General features: G+C 45.7%; 1 protein-coding gene and 2 pseudogenes across 6 annotated transcripts in view; 2 read left to right on the forward strand and 1 right to left on the reverse strand.

Moving 5' to 3' along the window:
- The first annotated feature begins 295 nt into the window (after positions 1 to 295).
- LOC110295497 (uncharacterized protein NKAPD1-like) lies at positions 296 to 1189 on the forward strand (annotated as a pseudogene).
- An 8973-nt stretch (positions 1190 to 10162) lies between these two features.
- LOC110295253 (microtubule-associated protein 1 light chain 3 beta pseudogene) lies at positions 10163 to 10846 on the reverse strand (annotated as a pseudogene).
- A 2376-nt stretch (positions 10847 to 13222) lies between these two features.
- The window catches only part of Cfap299 (cilia and flagella associated protein 299), a 544932-nt gene continuing 534150 nt past the window's right edge, over positions 13223 to 24004 (forward strand). For 2 of the 6 annotated variants that reach the window (XM_085836307.1, XM_021163887.2), the window contains exon 1: positions 13223 to 13363. In XM_085836307.1, coding sequence (XP_085692433.1) covers positions 13253 to 13363 — 111 coding nt within the window. In that variant the 5' untranslated portion in view covers positions 13223 to 13252. Of the gene's footprint in view, positions 13364 to 14691; positions 14748 to 24004 lie in introns of all 6 variants that reach the window. The other 4 variants (XM_085836305.1, XM_085836306.1, XM_085836304.1 and 1 more) reach the window with 3 other exon arrangements.

The following is a 24004-nucleotide window of genomic DNA, read 5'->3' on the forward strand; positions in this document are numbered from 1 at the left end:
AGGGGATTGGTCTCCTTGAGGGTGGTGCCAATCTCTGGGCTGGCAGTCTTGGGTTCTATAAGAAAGCAGGCTGAGCAAGCCAGGGGAAGCAAGCCAGTAAAGAACATCCCTCCATGGCCTCTGCATGAGCTCCTGCTTCCTGACATGCTTGAGTCCCAGTCCTGCATCCTTTGGTGATGAACAGCAATGGAGAAAGTGTAAGCTGAATAAACCCTTTCCTCCCCAACTTGCTTCTTGGTCATGATGTTTGTGCAGGAATAGAAACCCTGACATGAACGCAGCGCACGGTTAAAGAATGTCCCGGGTTCCATTGGGGAAAGTCCTCCTGAGGAATGTCATCCGGCACACAGACGCTCACAATAAGATTCAGGAGGAGTCTGACATGTGGACAATCAGAGAACTAGAGAAGCAGATGGAGGATGCTTACCAGGGGACCAGAAGGAACACAGTGCCCAGCAGCTTGAGTCGGATGAGAAGTGATGGTTTTGATGAAGAAAGTCAGAGAGACTACTGGAAGTCAATGAAATTTCTGGGGCCCTGAAAGATGATTTTCTTAAGGCTAAGTCCTGGAACAAGAAGGTAGATGACTATGAATCCAATATACCAGACAGATGGGGTCACAGTGGTTTTAAAGAGTTGTATCCTGAAGAGTTTGAAACAGACAATAGTGATCAGCAAGACATTACCAATGGAAAAAAAACATCTCCCCAGGTAAAATCATCTGCCCATGAAAGCGAAAACAAATCCCATAAGAAGAGGCAGAAAAAACGGTCACACACACACACACACACACACACACACACACACACACACAACCCAGAAGAAAAACAAAAAGGAAGTTACGGACTTAACAGCAGATTCCTCAAGTGAGTTCACAGAGGAAACTCGAGCTTCTAGTACTAGGAAAAGGAAGCAACCACACAAGAGCAAGAAAAAGTCCAGGAAAACATCTCCTAAAACAACTTTCCCTTTAGGGGGGGAAAGTGGTACTTCTCAGTCCGATGATTCTGCATCTAGCAGTTCTGAGGACATCGAGGAAAGAGACACTAAGAAAACCAAATGGAAAAAGAAAGAGAAGAGTGTCCATGTCCCCATGCCTGACCCTGAGGTACAGGAGAGGACAAGCAAGAGCAGGAACTGGAAGGTGGCTACAGACGCCAGCTCTGCTGAGAGCTCGGAGGATGACTAAGTGGGAGAGCGGCAGTCCTGCTTCCCATTGACTCTTTAAGGGGGGTTGCCAGTGACTCCTGCAGCACAGGCAGCACAGCTTCTGAGGTCAGAGTTGTCCTGCCCCAGACACCTTTTGTCCTGTTTTGGCTTGTTAATCTCCATCCCCTTTTGTTAATAGGGAATCTGTTATTTTGTTAAGGTTTCTTGAAGAGATTTTTTTTTCAATTAATCACTTAGGGTAGAATACCTATACAGCAAATTAAAAACCCAGAAAGCTGAACTCAGTAATGACCTGGGCACACCTATTGGAATGTTGGATTTGGTGGAATCAAGCATCCTGGATGAAGGAGGAAGACTGAAGTAGTGCTAAATAGAATGGTTTGACAAGGAGACCTTGCTATTTATACAGGAGGCATACTGCCTTCAGCTTTGGTGCTTTGATTTTTCTGCAGTTGGGCCCTATAGGCATCTAGTTTACTTAGTGAGGAAATAGTTAAAAGAACAAACCTTTTTCCTTCATGGTAATCTCTACACATGACTGCTAAGGGACCTAGGGTTTTTAGCCTAATTTCCCTGCTGGCCAGGGTTTACAGCTACATTTAGCATAACCCAAACAACAGTAATTGGATAGTAAATGTTTTTCTAGTTCCATTGCTGTATACTGCCTAAATGGGCTTGCATTTGAAATTGTTTAGTTGTCCTATCTATCAAATGGAAAGAATTAGGAAGTAGTTATGTTGCCAATGATGCTTTCAAGGAGATTCAGGGCATCAGCCATCTAAATGTCTGGGGTTTTTGTTTGTTTGTTTTGTTTTGTTTTTGTTTTATTCTGAGTTGGGGATTGAACCGAAGGCCTTGCTTATACTAGGCAAGTGCTCTACCATTGAGCCACACCCCCAGTCCTGTTGTTTTCCTTGTTCATTTCTAATTCTATTAATGGATTTTAGATTTCCCCTGAAACCAGTTGAATCAATTCCAAAATGAAACACACTTCTCAGAGACATACCCACTTCCTAGTCTGACTTTGTGTTTTGATTATCAAGAACATATTATTTCCCCCTGCTATATACTGTGATCCTGATATTAAAAGAAACCAAAATACCGCTGGAAAGTGGCTGGTAGAACAGTTGGCTTTTCACTAAGAGGAAAGATAAAGTGACATTGTCGGGGTTTTTGTTTTTGAGGTTGTCACTTTGGTACTGAGTGAAATGCATGAAAACTCAAGACTGTGGGTCATGGTTCTGCCACTAATTGATTGAGTTCTAGAGCGGGCTAATTAATCTCTCTGGCCTTACTTTTTGCAGGTGTAATACAAAGATACTTCATGGTTAGCATGACAGTCACCAGCAATAGAATATGACAATGCTGACATCCCATGAAGTGGCATTTTATAGTAATAACTAAATTTGTGCTCTTTATGGAACACATTTCTAATAAAATGCTTGTTCCAAAGAGAAAGAGAGAGAGAGAGAGAGAGAGAGAGAGAGAGAGAGAGAGAGAGAGAGAGAGAGAATTCAGTATAAGGAGCCTGAGCCTGGTCTACAGAGTGAGTTCCAGGATAGCCAGGACTACACAGAGAAACCCTGTCACGAAAAACCAAAAGAAAACAAAAACAAAAACAAAAAAAAAAACAAAGGAGCTACAACCTTAGAAACCACCTAGTGTCTCACCTTACTTTTTTTCCAGGTTAAAAATTTAATTCCTATTGATTTCTTAGATTTTATTTATAAAAAAGTTAGCATGTGTGTGTGTGTGTGTGTACATTCCTGTGAATACAGTTGCCTGTGGAAGCTAGAAGGTGTAAGATCTCCTGGAACTGGACTTATCATTGTGAGCTACTTGATGTGGGTGCTAGGAAGCAAATTCAGGTCTGTTGGAAAAAGAGCTTGTGTTCTTACCCAATGAGCCACTCAAGTTCCTACACTGACTCTGTAAACGTATCACCTTTGACCTCTCTGTTAAGTGAGTTAAGTACTTGAGACGTCTTATTAAAAGACAAGGGTGTATCACTGTGTATTTTATTTTGAGTAGGTAAAAGTTGGATCTGAATGAAAAATAGATTCTTGTTTAAGGGTAAAACACATATGGAACTTGAAATCAGACTTGTGTCTGCATAAGTCCTTCCCAACGAGTCTTTAAATCCATCTCCCTGCAACTACTCTCAAATTCAGAATCCCCTCATCCTGTCATCTGGCCTAAGATGTCTTTCTGCATCCGCTGCAGCCACTCACTGCTGTCAGAAAACTCTTGCTAAGTACAGCCGTGATGATCGGTTCCTTGCACGTACCTCTGGATTTCTCTTGCTTGGATCGTACAGTGAGCTGTGAGGTGCACAGGGCTCGACAAGGTCTGCCTTCTGAGCTGTTGAGTGGACAGAGGTCTGCTTTCTGATCTGCAGTCCTATTTTTGCCCCTTTGTACTCATCCTGCACAGTCATCAAATTGACACACTTTCTCTTCCCTAAACATCATCTGTCCTTGCAATTTTAGCACATGATTCCTTTGCTTGCCAATTTGTTTCTGTTATTAACGTCTCCTTGACTCCCTCCAGTTGTAACCAAATTTCCTTTTTCTAAATTTGCCTATCACATCAAATTACACTGCTATAGCTGAGTACTTTTCTAGAACTTGGGTGCTGTACAGGCTGGCTTTGTGTGTCAACTTGACACAGGCTGGAGTTATCACAGAGAAAGGAGCTTCAGTTGGGGAAGTGCCTCCATGAGATCCAGGTTTAAGGATCACTCATTTTCTCAATTAGTGATCAAGGGTGGAAGTCCCCTTGTGGGTGGTGACATCTCTGGGCTGGTAGTCTTTGGTTTTATAAGAAATCAAGCTGAGCAAGCCAGTAAAGAACATCCCTCCATGGTCTCTGTATCAGCTCCTGCTTTCTGACCTGCTTGAGTTCCAGTCCTGACATCCTTTGGTGATCAACAGCAATGTGGAAAGTGTAAGCTGAATAAGCCTTTTCCTCCCCAACTTGCTTCTTTGTCATAATGTTTGTGACAAAGACATAATGTTTGAATAGAAACCCTGACTAAGACAAATTGGTACCAGCATAGTGGGGTATTCCTGTGACAGCCTGACCATGTTTTGGGGAGGACTGTGGAAGGACTTTGGAACTTTGGGCTAGAAGATCTATTAGGTGTTAAGAGCTCTGTCAGATGTTATGTAGGAGCTTGGGCAATAACATTGAGAACGGTGCAAAAGATGGAGGCCTGGCTTATGAAATTTCAGAGGGAAGATTAAAGACCGTTTTCAGGGCCATTGCTAGTTTGATTGTGAAGATTCTGTGGTTCTGGTTAGCTGGGGCTGAAGAATCAGCTGTGATTAACAAGATACCAGAACTACTAAAGTAAAACCTTTGCATTACTGGGACTATTGATGCTGGTTAGCTGTAGCTAAGAAATTAGCAGTGATTAAGAAGAGACCAGCATCATTGAGGTGACATCTTCTGGGAAGTGTTTTCTGAGAGCACAGAGGCTGTGTTCCAGAGATAACCAAGGTTGTACCTTGTGCTGTGGTTGGACTTAGTAATGTGTAAGAGTTACCCATGTGGTACTGGATTTGAAGGCATGCAGGGGTCATGCAGAGCAGCCGAGGCTCCGCACTGTGAGTGGCCATGGAAGGCCATTGGTGAAGGTGCAGTGTCTTAGTCAGGGTTTCTATTCCTGGACAAACATCATGACCAAGAAGCAAGTTGGGGAGGAAAGGGATTTATTCAACTTACACTTCCACACTGCTGTTCATCACCAATGGAAGTCTGGACTGGAACTCAAGCAGGGCAGGAAGCAGGAGCTGATGCAGAGGCCTTGGAGGGATGTTCTTTACTGGCTTGCCTCTCCTGGCTTGCTCAGCCTGCTCTCTTATAGAACCAAGACTACCAGCCCAGGGATGGCACCACCCACAAGGGGACCTCCCCCCTTGATCACTAATTGAGAAAATGCCTTGTAGCTGGATCTCATGGAGGCATTTTCCCTACTGAAGCTCCTTTCTCTGTGATAACTGCAGCCTGTGTCAAGTTGACACCAAACTAGCCAGTACAGGTGCTAATATTAAGCTTCCATCTATTCTATTTACACTACTGGTAATGACACTTATCTAGCAATTTCTAAAACAAGGACACAGAAGATAAAAGAAAATAGTTTCACTTAGCCAATCATTTTAGAGGAATGACCGTGTTTTGGGCACAGCTGTAAGGAACACAGTAAGGAGCCTTGGCACAGCCTTGGCCTTGGCGTGTGTAGGGTCTATCTAAGAAATGCAGCACATCTCTTATTCACAAGCAAATTCTCCTAATAAGTGGTATGCATGTGGGCAAGCAGAATGTGCTTACAAAAGGCTAACTTCGCCGGGCGTGGTGGCGCACACCTTTAATCCCAGCACTCGGGAGGCAGAGGCAGGTGGATTTCTGAGTTCGAGGCCAGCCTGGTCTACAAAGTGAGTTCCAGGACAGCCAGGGCTATCAGAGAAACCCTGTCTCGAAAAAAAAAAAAGGCTAACTTCTTTCTCCTCTTTCTCTACATACCTGGATGTGCAACAGGAAAAGGTCATCCCATGAAAGAATGTTTTAGGCAGAGGGGACAGAGTGCTTGAGATCCACCACCCAGAAATAAAGTGGTTCTTTTGAAAGCCCAAAGCTGTTTGGTGTGCTAAGCTCTTGAAACAAATGACATGCCAAGCGCCAAGTGAGGCTCAAATGCAAGAGATGTGGTAAGCCAGGTGCATAAAATCATCACAGCCTGGAGCAGGGAACCAGTGCTAGTTTTAAAAAGAAAATCATGAGATTGAATTTGTATTTTTTAAACTTTTGTTTTTTAAAGTCTTATGTGTGTGAGTGTTGGCCTGCACGTATGTACATGTACCATGTGCATGCCTGGTGCCCAAGGGGTCAGAAGAGGGGATCTGGATCTCCTGGAACTGGAGTGACAGAACTGGAACTGGAGTGACAGAACTGGAACTGGAGTGACAGAACTGGAACTGGAGTGACAGAACTGGAACTGGAGTGACAGGTGGTTTTGATTTACCATGTAGGTGCTGGAAACTAAATCCAGGTCTTCTGTAAGAGCAGGCACCTTTCCAGTGCCAGCAAGTGTCCTCGGAGCTACTTTTCCAGTACCAACTGGATATTTTCATTTGTTTGTTTCATCATTATCTTACATATTTTTATTTTGTTAAAAGATACAAAATTAAATTATATTTCAAATAAATTGTATTTTATTCGACAGTATATCTCATTTATGAAAAGTCAGACATTTATTTCTTATTCATGGAAAAAATAGATTTTATAACATTGCTGTGCAACACACAGTTCTATTTCTAATATTGCTGTTTCTTTCTCCCCCCCCCATAACATTTTTATTGCTTCTCTGGGGATTTCACATCAGGCACCCCAATCATAATCCCTTCCCAGATCTTCCATGTCTGCTCCAGTTTGTGTTATTTATATACTCAACCGGAGTATGGTTAAAGTCTCAGTGGTCTGCCACTTATATACAACTAAGTTCTTCCTCTCCCACACAAATTGGTGTTTTAGGCCACCATTCTGACTTCATTCTGAAGAGTGCATGAGAGAAAGGGACAGAGACAAACCTGGAAAAAAAAGTGTCAGAATTTGGTGTAGGCAAGTGTGATGGTTTGAATACACTTGGCCCAGGGAGTGTCACTATTTGGAGGTGTGGCCCTGTTGGAGTGGGTGTGTCACTGTGGGTGTGGGATTTAAGACCCCCCTTCTAGCTGTCTGGAAGCCAATATTCTGCTAGCAGCCTTCAGGTGAAGATATAGAACTCTCAGCTCCTCCTGCACCATGCCTGCCTGGATTCTGCCATGCTCCTGCCTTGATGATAATGGACTAAACCTCTGAACCTGTAAGCCAGCCCCAATTAAATGTTGTCCTTTATAAGACTTGCCTTGGTCATGGTGTCTGTTCACAGCAGTAAAACCCTAGGTAAGACAGCAAGGAAGCATCATCAGTGTGTTTGGAGAGACACTGCAACCTCTGCGGCTCAAATGCATCTTCTCGAATGCTGGATTTGTAAGTGAAGGGCGAGGAGAGATTACCTTTTCTTTTCTTCTACTTTAAAGCATTTTTTAAAAATTCATTCTTTGAGAGTTCCACAAATGCTTTGGCCACATGTCCCACCTTCCCCCCATCACCGAGAGAAATGAAGACATTATGTTGAAGGAGAGAGAACACTAGGGGAAGGAGGGAAAAGTCACCTTTATACATGCTATATGTTCAAATGCTGCCTTATAGATAGGTGGATATGAGGGTTGGAGCTCGGGAGAGTGGCACAGCCAGTTACTTAAATCAGATGCCCATAAACACATGGGGTCATAAGGAAGACAATGGATATAGAAGTCCCCACTGCTGAAGACCACATTCAGAACTCAAAGGCTATCTTTCTTTATTTTTATTTCATTACTTTTTACAGGTATGGGTATTTTGTCTGCATGTACATCTGTGCCACTTGCACGAATGATGATGATCACAGAGGCCAGAAGAAGGGATCAGACCCCCGAGCACTGGAGGTAACAGGCAGTTGTGAACTTCCATGTAGATGCTGAGAGTCAAACCTGAGTCTCCTGGAAGAGAATCCAGTGCTCTTCATAACTGTGCAGCATCTCTCCAGCCTCAAGACAAACTTTCATAGTTCTGAAACGTGCTAAAGGAGCTGCCAAGGGAAGGCAGCCACCCACAGTTCTACCCATATGTGATCCTATGAACCACAGCAAGGATCAGCATGGCAAGGCACTCCTACACGTGTGATAGTTGCCTTGTCATAACCAATAGTTGTCTAGTTGGACCTAAGGCCTGCTCAAAAGGAGGTGCCTTAGTCAGGGTTTCTGGCACAAAACACCATGAAGCAAGTTGGGGAGGAAAGGGTTTATTCAGCTTACACTTCCATACTGCTGTTCATCACCAAAGGAAGTCAGGACAGGAACTCAAGCAGGTCAGGAAGCAGAAGCTGATGCAGAGGCCATGGAGGGATGTTCTTTACTGGCTTGCTTCCCCTGACTTTCTCAGCTTGCTTTCTTATAGAACCCAAGACTACCAGCCCAGGGATGGCACCACCCACAAGGGGCCTTCCCACCTTGATCACCACTAATTGAGAAAATGCCCCACAGCTGGATCTTATGGAGGCAGTTCCTCAAGACAGGCTCTTTCCTCTGTGATAACTGCAGCTTGTGTCCAGTTGACACACTAAACCAGCCAGTAGAGGAGGGAAATCATACTTGGTACTAGGAAAGCCACCCACCTAACCAGGGGACTAGTGAGGTCCTAGACCTCAGGAAAGAACTCATTAGTGACACTTTACAAAACCAGACCAAGTCCCAACTGCATTTTAAGTACTTATCACTAAACTGGTAAGCATAGCTCCTAACTCACATCAAAGGAACTTCTTTTTGCAAGAGACCGTTAGAGGAATCCAGAACTGGTCTAACTGCAGAAAGATCACGGGGGTATCAGTTCCGATGAATACACTTACAACACATCTCCTGTACTTAGAGCTCAAGGCAGAGGTGGCAGGAAGATTCTAATAGCCAGAGCATCAGTAAATCTGCTGTGAGATTGTGTCTCTTAGAAATAACAGGGAAGCTTCGCCCAGAATACCTAAAAAATATGGCTGTCTAAACAAGCCCTGAGAAAAGACAACACCAATAGACAATGCTAATGGAAGAGAGAAATATTATCAGACTCCATCCCTGGTCAAAGAACCACAGATAACCAGGGGATCTTACCACGTAGTACACTGGATTTTTTTTTTTTTAATCAGCTGCTGATATTGGTCAATCTCAAACCTGGAAACAAATCCGTCTTTTATTGTCTTCCTTCTGAACTCTATCGCACTGTCAGTGGTTGAAGAGGAATGGAAAGTTCGTGAATTACGACATATGAACAACTATGTCTCTGTGACTGACATGCAGGGAAGTTCAACAAGCTAAGTTACAAGACTGTGGAAACCCAGTGACCTCATCCCAAGGAATAGCTTAACCGCATTCAGTGTCATCATTATTACAAAGCACACACACACACACACACACACACACACACACACACACACACACACACACACACACAAGTTCTCCTTGGCTCATGATTAAGCAATAGCCCTCACCTGCAATCACAGACACTTAATAAGCAGTTGGGTAACATCAGGCACAAATTGCTTATCTTATTAGAGAGAGCATGTGTTTTTCTTTCCTACAATATGGTAATGTATTAAGTCCCTCCTAATGGGACCTCAAGTTCTTACTCAGAGTGTTTAGCATTTATTAACATAATTAGCACAGCACCCCTTTCCTATCCTGTCCACATACAAAATTACAATCTCTACTTACTTTCCCAGCTAGCATAGGATATTGCTAATTATTTGGGAAAAGAAAAAGATAAAGTGTAGTTTGAAATGACTTCATCCTGCTCTAGTGAGAATAGAAGAAAGCCCATTTGTTTCAAAGAAATGCTAGGGTTTGGTTTTCCCTATGCCCTTTTCTTTATAGTATGGCTTTCTTTACTCTGTAGCTAAGCTGAATAGGGCATGGATTTTCCTATTCTTCCATATGTCTCTTCTCTCTTACACCCTGCAGTTTGTTGTGAAATATATATTCCCCGTCTTTTGGCAAAGAATAGAATTTCTGGGATCGGTGCTAAATTCCTGGATTCAATGTTTAAAAGTCCCAGACTTGAAGAAGGAATTTATGGTTTCCAAAATAAAGTATTTCTTCGTCATAACAAAGGCCTCACCGCAGAAAAGAGACTTGCTTAATCTTACATATTTCATGGTTGCCATTCCTTCTTGGGGTTTTTCAGGCTCAGGTCTAAAGTGTTTCTGAACCCAAAGTGAAAATCTAGAAGACTTGTGTTGTTGGGCTTACTGTAATTTTAACCTTTCTGTGTAGAATGGGCTAAATTTATACATTTCTTTCACTACTAACAAAGACACTGCTCTGTTAAAAGTGTTTGGGCAGCATTAGAGTCCTTGATTGGAAATATCTTTTTTTTTTTTATGATGCAAAAAGTATTTTATTTTTAAACTTCTAAAGTTTGAACACAAAATAGCCTAGTTTAGACGAGTTTCCAAGCTGAGTGCACTTGCATGGAGCTCAGTTTCTGGCTGATGAACAGTTCCTAATATCCTATGTGGGTGCCTACGTTCTCATCTGTGGGTGGTGAGCCATCCAGCGTCCGCTGGCAACATCCCTTTTTGCCTTGGTAAGGGCTTAACAACCATTAGGCGTTTTTGTAGTCTTACACAGCCATTGCTGTCCCGAATGTCTCCTGCGAGGCATAAACCATGTACAGGAAGCCGTCTTCATCTCTCTCACTCTCGTACACTTTGGAGATGGGCGTGGACACACTCACCATGCTGTGCCCATTCACCAGGAGGAAGAAGGCTTGGTTAGCATTGAGCTGCAAGCGCCGTCTAATTATCTTGATGAGCTCGCTCATGTTCACATGATCAGGTACCAGGAACTTGGTCTTGTCCAGGACGGGCAGCTGCTTCTCCCCCTTGTATCGCTCTATAATCACTGGGATCTTGGTGGGGTGCTGCTCCCGGATGAGCCGGACATCTTCCACTCTTTGTTCAAAGCTCCGGCGCTGCTTGAACGTCTTCTCGGACGGCATGGCGCACGGGGGTCCCGAGTCAGACGATCTGACTCCGGCGACGATCACTTCCCTTGTGGAAATATCTTTAAGTTGTTTAAATTTCTATGCTTTCAAGATCATTTCACCAAAGAGCTTCTGACCGTGCGGTTTCTGACTGCGTGGTCAGTTTAATGAAGCATCCCTAAAAAACGTACAGCTACAATGGATCATGCTAGAACAATGAAGGTAGAAATAGTCCTTGATATCAGAGTGCCACAGTGTCAGGAATTCAAACATTCCTTAGCTGTTTTATTATCTCAAGAGGACGATAAAACCTTGGTGTGGGAGGATGGCAGCAACAGTGGTAACACCAAATGTAAGCGCAGCCAAATGTAAGCGCAGCCAAGCGCCCCCTAGACGAGCAGCGTGCAGTAGTGTGAGTTCCATTCTGAAGCCATGGCGACCACAGCTTCTCCTGTTCGGGTACATGGCTGGTCTCGTTTGAAATCTCTTTTACTACACCTTTCAACTTCAGTCAGCTTCCTTCTCTGTCTTCTCAGCTTCCTCCATCTTTCCTGTGCCCCTCCCTACTGTCCACCTCTCCCTCCATCCCACACAGAACTTGCGTTTCTTGCCTCCACAGTTTGGAAGACGCGACTACGGTTTCTAGGCTTTGTATCAATCCGTGTTCCTTACCACACGTTTATTTTTCTTCCTAATAAACAAACTTCTGTATTTGATTTTACACAGCTCTTTATAACCTATCTTTACATCCACATTCCCCTGTGAGAGAAAAGGACTTGTTATTTTTTGGGTTTGCTTTTTTTTTTTTAATATTTATTTATTTATTATATGTAAGTACACTGTAGCTGTCTTCAGACACTCTAGAAGAGGGAATCAGATCTCGTTACGGATGGTTGTGAGCCACCATGTGGTTGCTGGGATTTGAACTCCGGACCTTTGGAAGAGCAGTCGGGTGCTCTTACCCACTGAGCTATCTCACCAGCCCTTGGGTTTGCTTTTTTGCACCTGACACTTTGGCCAAGTCATTTAAACTCATCCTGTCTCCATATGGAGGATAACACCAATGCTGGTTTTCTAGTGAGTTTGTTGTTGTGATTAAATGAAATAATGGAGATTGTATGGTACTTAGAACAGGGCTGGTATGTGGTAAATTGAAATCAATTACCACACGGAAGCAAGTTTCATATTCTGTGGACCCCAGCGGCAGAAACTTTTTTTTTTTAAAGCTTTCTGTTGTGTTCAACACACCCAGAATAATGCCTCTGGGACAGAGAGGGGGTGGGTGGTAAGAGAGCACATGGCTGAAAGGTCAGGGTTCTGTAGGAATGATTAGCTGTCGGAAGGGAAGCTCAGGGGTTGGAGAAGTTCAGGATAGGGGGTGATGTGAGAGGAGCTAGGAGGAGCCTGGACGTCAGCTTGGACTTGAAACCAGGTACATGAGATGCCTAGAGGCCAGCTTGCCCTTCAGAATGCTAAAAGACACAAAAGGCACTTGTTCTCAGTTTCTTTTGGATCAGACAGTACAGAGACCTCTCCTCTCTACTTGTGATAATGTTTAAGCCACATAAAATTTTTTCCCCTCTATGCTTGGAGTTTAGTTTCTATAGCTTTCTAGATAATTATACAATATAAATTGTTGGTAGCCTGTTTCTTAAATAAAGATATAACTTACTGTGCAACTTGGGGTCTTAAATAGACCTGGTTTTACTTTGCCCCCCCCCCCCCCCCGCAGAATCTGATTTGATTTCTACAAATGCTGAGATGATTGAGATGATTGTAAAGTCCCTTGGCATTACAGCAAGCATCTGTGCTTCTGGTGTGAAAACAGTTGTACAAGTCTGCTCTAAAGAGAAATGTTTCAGATTCAGTTTTATATGATAGTATTTTAAAGAAATGAGTAAATAGAAATATAAGTCACTGTCAGCGTCTCAATGGGACATATCATTCCATGATTAGGATTTCCCCACCTCCACCCAATTTTTTAAAGGACGTTCAAGGAGGCAAGATTTTTCAAGTAATTTTCAACTTACTGAAATTTAAATAACAAAAAGTAAAGGAACTGAAAGGCAGAAGGCAGGAGCAAAGGAGATCACTAAGGCTGCTTCGTTTGGGAAGTTTATAAATTGTTCCTGGCACACAAGTAACCATAACTTGCCTTTAAGTTGTAATTTATACAACTGATCACGTGTTATTTTGAAGCACCCAGCAAGACTATTTCCCCTAGATTTCTGGGATACTCTTCTGTCGAGGTTCTTATTGCAAACACTGAGCAGGCACATTTCGGACTTTGCTAAGGCTTTTACACCAAAAAAAGTTGGGTTTGCCCTGCAGGGCTGACCGCTCCCAGGGGTTAGAAGCCGCCCTGGGACCCGGTTGGGGCAGGGCCAGCCCAGCGCCCTCCGCCCCGCCCCCGCAACCGGCGCGCGTCCGGCCCGCCCACATCGGTTACTAGGGACGCGTCGGTGTAGCCGCGATGGATCAGGACGAGGGGCTGACGGCCGTGGACAATATTGTCACACAGTTCAACACCTATGAAGACTTCCTGGACTCTCAGATCACTACGGTCGACCTGTACTATCTGGAGGTAAGCGCGGGTCCGTCTTACTGGCCGCGGCGAGGCTTGGTCGCCCCCTGGTGGTGACTGCGCTCACCGCAGGCCTCTGACTTCGAGAGACTTCTCTGCAGGCTGCAGGAGTCCCCAGCCCTCCTACAAACGCTGGTGCGCAGCCCAGAGGCCGACTTGGTCGCAGTAAAGTGGTAACAAGGCATGAAACCAGGAGGACGCGTTGCTGTGTGCACCTGAGGGCAGGGCCGCGGGAGGACCCGGATGCTCGGGAAACCTTGGAGGGATCTGCAAGCTCCGAGCCCCTAACTCCCAACTGCAAATCTCACAGCCTGGGCTCAGGTTTTCAAAGGAGTCCATCTCCATATTCAGGACAAACAGAGCAAGCACCATTGGGGGTGGGGGTGGGGGGGGGGAAATCAACCCTAGAGAACTCTGGGAAGGACTTGAATTTGGCCAACTCCCCTCATTTCTCCTGTGCACAAGGCAGTTTATCATATAGACACCCCTCCACTGTATGAAAATAATCTTAGATGAAGAAAATTTGTCCCTTTTGAAATTATCTGTTAAAATAGTTGTAAGTGGTTTCTAACAAAACATGATTTTTAACAGCAACAGCAGCAATATCACCAAACAACCAAGCTTTTACGTTTATTAGATGGGTAACTTAAAGACCCATTTGTGTGTACGCACACATGCATAAAAAGTCAGTGGGCAACTTGGAATCGGTTCTGAACTTGTATTCTGTGGTGTCCAGGGAATGAACTCAAGTTTGGCAGCAAGCACCTTTTTCCTTAAGCTCTCCAGCTTAAGTCTTTTTCCTTAAGTCTCTCCAGCTGTTAGCCAATATTTTAAACCCACAGAAGTTGCTTTAAATCCTTGCATCTGAAATGAAGCCACTGAATTGATAATCACAATAGATGTTCCAAGAAGCTTGTGTAGAAAGAAGGGGAGGTAGGAAGAGAAAGGGTGAGTCCATCTTAATTATCTGACGGGCCAGAGGATGAGGAGCGCGGTTGGCGCTTGGTTGGCAGACCGGAAGTAGTGATGCGCCGAGGTTGAGGAGCGTGGTTGGCAGGACGGAAGTAGTGCGTCTCCATCCTCTGTTCTCTGTGTTCACTAAATAATGACAGAACACTAAAACAACGGCATTGCCATGGCAGCGAGTAACTTTAGCTTTGCTGAACTAATTAACAACTTTTATTCTATAAGTTAGCATCATCTAATAAAACCAACCAGTTCAGTGAGCGGAGAAATGATTGACAAGCTTCAGCAAAATTGCTAAGCTATGGGTTTTAGATCCTTTTCCAGTCATCTGCCCCTCTGATAAACACAGTCCTTCTCTTTAGTGGCTGCCTGCGGACTACCGGAAAAATAAAAGTTCCAGTTGAATTTCTTTTCTCAGGTAAGGGATGAAAGAGATGTTAAAATGATTTAAAGATTTCCCTAGATAATGGATTCCAGTCATGGATAAATTAATTACAGATATAAACGACATGAAGTTTTACTCAAAATATTTCTTTTTCCAATACTGAGAACATTTTGGGCTAAGGATATAGCTCGGTGGTAGAGTGCTCGCTGGTTTGCTTGAGGCCCTAGGTTTAATCCCCAGTACATACACACACCACACACACACACACACACACACACACACACATACCACACACACACACTCACACCACACACACCACACACACACACACCACACACACACACACACCACACACACACACACACCACACACACACCACACACACACACACACACTCACACCACACACACCACACACACACACACCACACACACACCACACACACATACCACACACACACACACACACCACACACACACACACACACACACACACACCACACACACACCACACACACACACCACACACACACACACACACACACACACCACACACACACCACACACACACACTCACACACCACACACACACACCACACACACACACACACACCACACACACACACACCACACACACACACACACACACACACACACACACACCACACACACACCACACACACACACTCACACACACCACACACACACCACACACACACACACCACACACACACACACACACACACACACACACCACACACACACACTCACACACACACACACACACACACACACACACCACACATACACCACACACACACACACACACACACACTCACATGCCAGCTAATTTTGATATGCTTTGACTAGCTCAATGGTTTGCACTTCTAAAAGTCACCATGGCTAGTATACATTCCCCTCTGGTATTCTTGAATTAATATTTGCTAAATCCATATTTCATCTCTGCTACCACAAACCCAATCAGGAAATGGTCCCGAGGGCCACTTTCCTGGGACCTGACATGTCTGTGAAAGAACCTAGTGGAGAAACCCCCACTCAACTCCCGATTCGGCGTGTACCCAAGAATCACGAATAGAACACAACACCTTGATGTAACAACACGAGGTATTTTAATGGCGGAGCTCTGGGTCGAAACGTATCTCACACAGGAGACAGTGGATTCGACCACGAGGCTTGGAAGCTAGGGGTTTTTATCGAAAAGGAGTGGGGCTGGGGGAGGAATTGGCGCGGTTTCACATGATTGGTCCATTTAAACATCAGCAGCCTGTTAACATTTAACTTAGGTCAGAGGGGTGGGAGATAGGGAGGCGATGGGCCTGCCTGGGCATGTCCTGGTCTGTTCTGCTATGTTCTCAGCCTCAGGTTTCAAAGCTCACAAACAACTCTTTGGGCTATTTGACATACATTACATGAATCACAGGTCTCAAGTTTTATTTCCTTTCATTCCCCTCTTCTTCTGTTTAGACTAATTCTAATCATAGAATTTTAGAGATTGGTGTCCCCTAACTCTTTATCTACCTGAACTATAGGTTGATATTGCCTTTGAAGAACTATGAGTTTTACTGTATCAATTCTACTCTGGATGAAAGCCATTCCTCTATTTATTATACAGGGGCCGAAAACTAAAGCTAAGCATATCATAAGGATTGGTCCAGCTACAGCGGAAATCAAAGAAGTTATCCAAGATGGTCGTGATTCAAACCACGACTCAAATCACCCCCGTTGAGCATCCCGTTCCCGTTTCCTTCGCTCTAATCTTTCTCTCAGTTTCTGCATAGAGTTTCTAACTATTCCTGTATGATCTTCATAGAAGCAGCACTCTTCTTTAAGGGCAGCACACAGTCCTCCTTCCTTTAGGAACAACAAATCAAGACCTCTCCTGTTCTGCAAAACTACCTCAGACAGGGAGGTCAAAGATTTTTCTAAAGCGTCAATGGAGTTCTCTATTGCCGCTAGGTCTTCATTGACAGCATCCCTCAAAGACTGAATTCCCTGTCTTCCTTCTATCAAAGCTGACACTCCTGTCCCCACTCCTACTGCCATACCTATTCCCAAGAATGCAGCCATGGTTAAAGTAATTGGTTCTCTTTTCGACCGCCGGCCAGCATAGCTTTCTTTTAAACTGGATGCAGGGTGATAATATACGCGGGGTAACAGCTGGATCATGACACAAAAATCATGAGATGAATTAAAAACCTTAGTTGATACACAGGGAGTAAGTCCTGTATTGCAAGCCCACCATCCAACCGGGGAAGGTACAAGATAGTAATTAGCTTCTGTTCTGGACACGGACTGAATTTGTCAGCATAGGTGTTTGTGAGTGGAAGGTGGGTGCCTATACAGAAACCTGGACTCCTCGAGGATACTTCAGTCACGGTCAGTTTTTGTCCTGTTCCCCAAGAGCAGGAAATATGGCTGCTGGTTCTGTTGAAATCTCCATTGAAGGCAATTCTTCATAATAAGGCAGACCCGAGGACAGGCATAGCCAGCAGTCCTCAGTAGCCCTTGGATCAGTTTTATTAAGGGCATAAAAGGCTCCTCTCACTAGGTTAAACATCCTCTGTCTTTTTGAAGTAATCGTGGGGGTAATAGTTAGAGGTACCTGAGGAGTGGGAGGTTGGGTGATAGCGGCCATATTAAGGGGGTCCGCAATCACTGGAGTAGGCTGAGTAATAGTATGGGTGAGGGGTGTGGACTTGGTTGGGGGGCCTAAAGGATTGTAGGGGGTCTCTATTTTTAATCTGATAGTGAACAATAATCCCTCATCATATCTTTCCTTGTAAATCTTAAGACCCCAGGTATACCCTTTTGTCCATCCCAGAGCTCTTTTCCCTGGTTCAGTGAAGGTGACACAGAGCGGATGGCACCAGTCAGTACACTCGTCTAGGTCAAATCCTCCAGGTACATAAGACGCTAGGGAATAGTTGGCTGTTACTCTAATATAGTCCCAGCTTGAGGAGGGCTTCCAGCGGGCTGTACCTGAAGTCTCGCAACCCCAGCTCTTGCAAAAGAAGTCAGCCTTACCTCCACATGTTGGATTGAGGGACTGACTGCAGTGGGGCCCGGGACAGACATAGAAGGGATGGGTTCGAAGCATACTTCTATCCCTTTGGTTAGAGCAACCACCCCATGGGTCTCTCGAATGTTTTTCTACGTACGGACGGGGTGTTAAAGGTGTCCTCTGAATGTCAGAGTACCCCTCCAAGTCCCATCTAGGAGGGGCTCCTATAGTCAACTTACAGATGTCAGGGAAGAGATCAGGCCACCAAGTCCACAGAGGGTGTACCTCGGTGATTGTCCATACAGCTCTACCCCCCTCATTGAGTACCTCCCACGTTTGTTGAACAGGACTGTGGGGGTTGAAGTCCTTTGGGATCGCTCCTACGAAGCAGGCACAACTTAAAAGGGTTAGTAGTCTTCTCCAAAGTCCATTCATCATGGCTGACTCCAGGGGGTGCTCTCTTGACGTGGGATGTGTGGACCCAAGTGGGGATTCCTTCCACTTTGACCGCGGTGGGCGTTGTCAGTAGCACCAAGTAGGGTCCCTTCTACCTCGGTTCTAGGTTTCTCGCTTGGTGTCTCCTCACCAGGACTGTGTCTCTTACTTTAAACTGGTGCGGCACCTGTGTGTCACCAGTAACATAGGTTTTTTTTTAGCTGTTCCCAGACCTCTTTTCTTACTATTTCGAGAGCTTTTAATCGAGCCAAAAGACTATAAGAAGGAGAGAAAGACACATCCGGACGATTCTTATCCCCTACGGTCATAAAAATGGGTGGGGGCACCCCATACATTAATTTAAATGGAGTTAGGCCAAGGGGTCCAGGTGTATTTCGAACCCTGAACAAGGCATAAGGGAGAACGGCTGTCCAATCGCTTTCACTGGATTCTAAGGCTATTTTCGTCAGAGTCTCCTTTAGCATTCAGTTTATCCTCTCTACCTGTCCTGAACTCTGGGGTCTGTATGCACAATGTAATTTCTAATTTGTCCCCAGTTGTCTGGCCAATCCCTGACTTACCTGGGAGACGAAGGCAGGTCCGTTGACTGACCCCATTACCTTAGGTATCCCAAAGCGGGGAAGGATTTTTTCAAGTATCTTCTTGACCACTACATTAGCCATTTCTTTTTTGGTGGGGAACGCTTTGACCCATCCCGAGAAGGTGTCTATAAAAACTAGGAGATATTTATTTCCATACCTAGCCGGTTTCACCTCAGTGAAGTCCCAGTAGGCTCCAGGCCTATCTCTTCGCAGTCCTTTTCCTTCCTGGAGCCTGCGTTGGTAAGTGCACAAGCACAGCAGTTTTTTACTATCTCTTCCACAATTCTCTTTAATCTAGGAATGTAATAGGGGGACTTACTAACCAATTTTAGTATTTTTTTAGTTCTTAAATGAGTCAGATGGTGTATGTTAGCTAAGTAATCTCGCCCCTCTTCTTCTGTGAGGGTTCTTTTATTTATTTTTTTAGCAGCGGGCTGTTGGGTTCTCACCACTAGAGTCATTGGCCCTTGGGCTGCTTTTTTAGCTTCTTGGTCTGCCATTTGATTTCCCTTTTTAACGGGCCCAGTTCCCTTCTGGTGTCTTGGGCAATGGATAATTGCCACCCTACGGGGCAGATGAACAGCTTCTAATAAGCTGAGAATTTTTTCTTTATTTTTGATATCTTTGCCGGCAGATGTTAGCAGTCCACGGTGTTGGTATATTGCTCCGTGAACATGATCCGTGGCAAAAGTGTCGGTATAGACATTAAGAGTCCTTCATTCTGCCAGCCTTAAGGCTTGAATTAGTGCGATTAGTTCCACTTTTTGAGTTGATGTACCCTCCGGCAGGCTGCTGGCCCATATGACAGACTTTCCATCCACTACTGCTGCCCTCCGCTTACCTTCTACCACAAAGCTGCTTCCGTCCGTGAACCAAGTCATTGCCCCTGGCCAAGGTTGGTCTGTGAGATCTGGTCGGATTCCAGTCTCTTCTGCCAGTATTTGTTTACACTTATGTGCAGGGGCCTCGTCAGCCTCAGGTAGTAAGGAGGCAGGGTTGAGAATGGCTTGGGGTGCGAAACTTATTTGCTCTGTCAGCAATAGGCTCTGGTAATGCGTCATTTGGGCGTTGGTCATCCAGCGGTCCAGTGGTTGCCTGACGATGCTCTCAAGAGAGTGTGGGGCCACTATGGTAACATTTTGGCCCATAGTCAGTTTGTCAGCATCTCTTATTAGCACAGCCGTGGCTGCTATCGCTCGCAGGCAGGAGGGCCATCCACTGGCCACAGAGTCCAGTTTTTTTGATAAATAGGCTACCGGGCGCTTCCATGGTCCCAAAACCTGGGTAAGGACTCCCCTTGCCACATTTCTTTCATCAATGTATAGGGTGAAAGGTTTGTTTAAATCTGGCAGGGCCAATGCCGGAGCCTGCAGCAGTGCCTTTTTGAGAGTTTTAAAGGCTAGCTGATGTTCTCTGGTCCAGGTGAATTTTCCTTTTTCTTTGGTTAGTGGATACAAGGGAGCTGCCAGTGAGGCAAATCCGGGAATCGAGAGTCTGCAAAACCTGGTGGTCCCCAGGAACTCTCTTACCTGGCGAGCAGTGGTTGGGGCCGGGATCTGCATAACAGCTTGTTTTCTGGCTTCTGTGAGCCACCGTCATCCATCTCTTAGGACATATCTTAGGTAGGTCACTTCTATCTGGCATAACTGAGCCTTTTTAGCAGAGGCCCGATACCCCAGCTTACCTAACTTGCCCAGGAGGTTTTGGGTCCCAATTTTACAGTCCTCACGTGTTTCTGCAGCTAGGAGCAGGTCATCTACATATTGCAGAAGAGTCACCTGTGGGTTATTGGCTCAGAAAAGAGCAAGATCTCGGTGTAGGGCTTCATCGAACAAAGTGGGCGAGTTCTTGAATCCCTGAGGCAGCCTCGTCCATGTGAGCTGTCCGGCTTGTCCACTCTTGGAGTCTCGCCATTCGAAAGCGAACAAGGGCTGGCTGTTGGGGTGTAACCTCAAACAGAAAAAAGTGTCTTTGAGATCCAGGACTGTGTACCATGTCCGACCAGGTGGCAAGGTGCTGAGGAGGTTATAAGGATTTGGCACCGTGGGGTGTATGTCCTGAACTCTCTTATTGACTTCTCTAAGGTCCTGGACTGGACGGTAGTCACTGGTCCCTGGTTTTTTTACTGGAAGTAGAGGAGTGTTCCAAGGGGATTTGCATGGGACCAAAATCCCTTGTTGGAGCAGTTTGTTGATTGGGGGCGTATACCCTCTTGAGCTTCTCTGCTCATGGGATATTGTCGGACCCCTATAGGGGTGGCGCCGGACTTAAGTTCAATCACTACGGGGGGGGGGGGAGGACCAGTTTTGCCATCCCCATTCTTCCCATCTCTGCCCACGCCTGAGGGTATGGATTCAACCAGTCCTGTAATCCCTCAGGGGGCTTTACTTTATTTTGGTAAAGTTGATATTTCTCCCCTAGTTGTAAAGACAGCTCTAGAGTCTGGGGCACTTTTATTCCCCAGAAAACCCTTGGGCGATGAGAGGTGAAAGTTATTTGTGCTTTTAACTTGGTTAGTAAGTCTCTCCCCAATAAAGGCATAGGGCACTCTGGAATGACTAGAAACGAATGAGTTACTCGATTTCGCCCTATGTCTACTACTCGAGATGTGGTCCATGGATACAATTTTTGTCTCGTGGCCCCGATCACCAAGGTTTTTTCATTTTTCTTCACTTTTCCTAGAGGTGTTTTGAGTACTGAAAATTCGGCTACCGTGTCGACTAGAAAGTCCACGGGGGTCTCCTCCACTTCTAAGGTTACCCTAGGCTCGGGGAGGGGGGCCGAGCCCCGTTCACCCTAGTCTTCATCTTCTCTAAGAGAAAGCACCTTTACCTCTTGGTTTTTTTTTTTTTTTTTGGACAGTCGCTCTTCCAGTGGCCCATTTTCTTGCAATATGCGCATTGGTTCTTCTCTAGGCGCTGCCCACCTTCTCTGGGTCTCCTTGGTCCCTGCTGTCTTTTGTCTCCCAGGTTCCCTGACTGTCTACCTTTTCTTCCATTATCTCTTTCTCCTACTGCTGCCAGGATCCTAGTCAAAACCTTTTCTTGCCTCCTGTCTCTCCTATCCTCATCCTCTCTTTTCTCTTTTCTCTCTCTCTAACTTTTCATCTTCTGTTTCTCTCCTATGATACACTTTCTCTGCCTCTCTAACTACATCCCTTATGGTGTAATCCTGCAAGCCCTCAATTCACTGTGACTTCTTCCTAATGTCAGGAGCCGACTGGCCAATGAAGGCCATAATTACTGAGGCCCTTTGACCCTCAGACGTGGGGTCGAATGGGGTATATCTCCTATAAGCCTCCATGAGCCTTTCGAGGAAGACTGAGGGGGGCTCAGTCGCTCCCTGCAGAACCTCTCTTACCTTGGCCAGATTCGTGGGCTGCCGGGCAGCACCTCTGAGACCCGCCACTAGGACCCGGCGATAATTGGACAGTCGTTCCCTACCTGGTGCCGTATTGTAATCCCATCGGGCCGGGTTAGCGGGAATCCTTCATCTATCTCAGCTGGAGTTTGGACAGGGCGCCCAGCCTTTTCTCGGACGTTTTTCCGAGCCTTGAGGAGAATCCTCTCTCTCTCCTCGGTTGTGAATAGAATCTGCAGAAGCTGCTGGCAGTCATCCCAGGTCGGCTGGTGTGAATACATTAATGATTCAACCAACCCAGTGAGTCCTGCAGGGTTCTCTGAAAAAGGGGGGTGATTAGCTTTCCAGTTATAGAGGTCAGAAGAGGAAAAAGGCCAATACTGTAGGGGCTGTAGACTATTCAGATCGGTAGGGGGAGCCCCAATAGCCCTGAGGGGGAGCGCCATGGTTGAATCCGCAGGCCCCTCAGGGGTGACTCCTCGCCGGCTCCTTGTTCCTGTGGAGGGACCCCCTCCTCCGGCCGGGGCCTGAGGCAGGGGTCCCAAGGGAGCTGAAGGTTGGGGCTGGGAAGCATATGGTGGGGGTTGAGGGGTGTCGGGCCACTCAGGGGGTTCTTCAATCTCTGGATAGATCTTGGGGGGTTTCGTCACTGGTGTGCTGTGATCATCATCTCCCCCGAGCGGTGGTTTCGGTTTCTCTTTCTCACCATTTTTTTGGATGGCTAGAATCTTGGTGCCAGGGCAGAGAGGCAGGAGGAATGGGCGAACCCACAGGGGTGGGTAGCTTGCCAAGTCCTCCCATACCGTGATGTACGGTTGCTGGTCTGGATATGATCCTGGCCCCTCCTGAAAAACAATGGCCTTCACAGCCCTTATGGTGGGTAAGTAAAAAGTTCCTTTTGCTGGGCAACTTACTCCAAAAACAGGCCATTCCGTGGAACAGAAAGTTATCCATGGCTTTTTTTTTCACTATTACTGACAAATTTCGTCCTCTAGCCCTAACGTCCGTCCAATGGTCCGTAGTCAAAGATAAAGGAGTAGACACGGTCTGTCCTATAGTGAAGAATAAGAATAAACACAACACAATGTCAGAGACGGAAAACACTAAGACATCCAAACACACTCGTCCGCGTCTGGACTTATACAACCAGCCAAACGCTACCTCTGACGGAGTGGGATTCCACGTCCACTCCTCTGGCAGGAAGAGCACTCAGTCTTCTTCACTCTGCCAGACAACAGCCAGGTGCTCCTGACTGTTCCGTACCCCGGGCACTCCAGGGTCTCCCTTGGAACGTCTTCCAGGGGTGCAGCCTGTGGGGAAATAGACCGTCGTCTTCCCACAGCCACTAGGGTCCTTATGGTCCTCAGTGGCAGCTGCCAGAATACAGAAAACCAGAACTGGTAACACAGGTGGGGCTCAAACCCACAATCTCAGAACTGAAAAATCTAAGATACAAATTCAGCAGTGCCACACTTAGACACTTAGACAACAGACAACATAACAAGACTCACACAAACAAACGCACCTTCAAGAGGTCCTTCGGGGTTCCTGGGTGTCATGCAGACCTCGGTTGGACCTCCAAATGAAAGAACCTAGTGGGGAAACCCCCACTCAACTCCCGATTCGGTGTGCACCCAAGAATCACGAATAGAACACAACACCTTGATGTAACAACATGAGGTATTTTAATGGCGGAGCTCTGGGTCGAAACGTATCTCACACAGGAGACAGTGGATTCGACCACGAGGCTTGGAAGCTAGGGGTTTTTATCGAAAAGGAGTGGGGCTGGGGGAGGAATTGGCGCGGTTTCACATGATTGGTCCATTTAAACATCAGCAGCCTGTTAACATTTAACTTAGGTCAGAGGGGTGG

The sequence above is a fragment of the Mus caroli genome, unplaced genomic scaffold (assembly GCF_978045245.1).
Source record: "Mus caroli unplaced genomic scaffold, Mus_caroli_1 scaffold_4, whole genome shotgun sequence".
Lineage (NCBI taxonomy): Eukaryota > Metazoa > Chordata > Mammalia > Rodentia > Muridae > Mus > Mus caroli.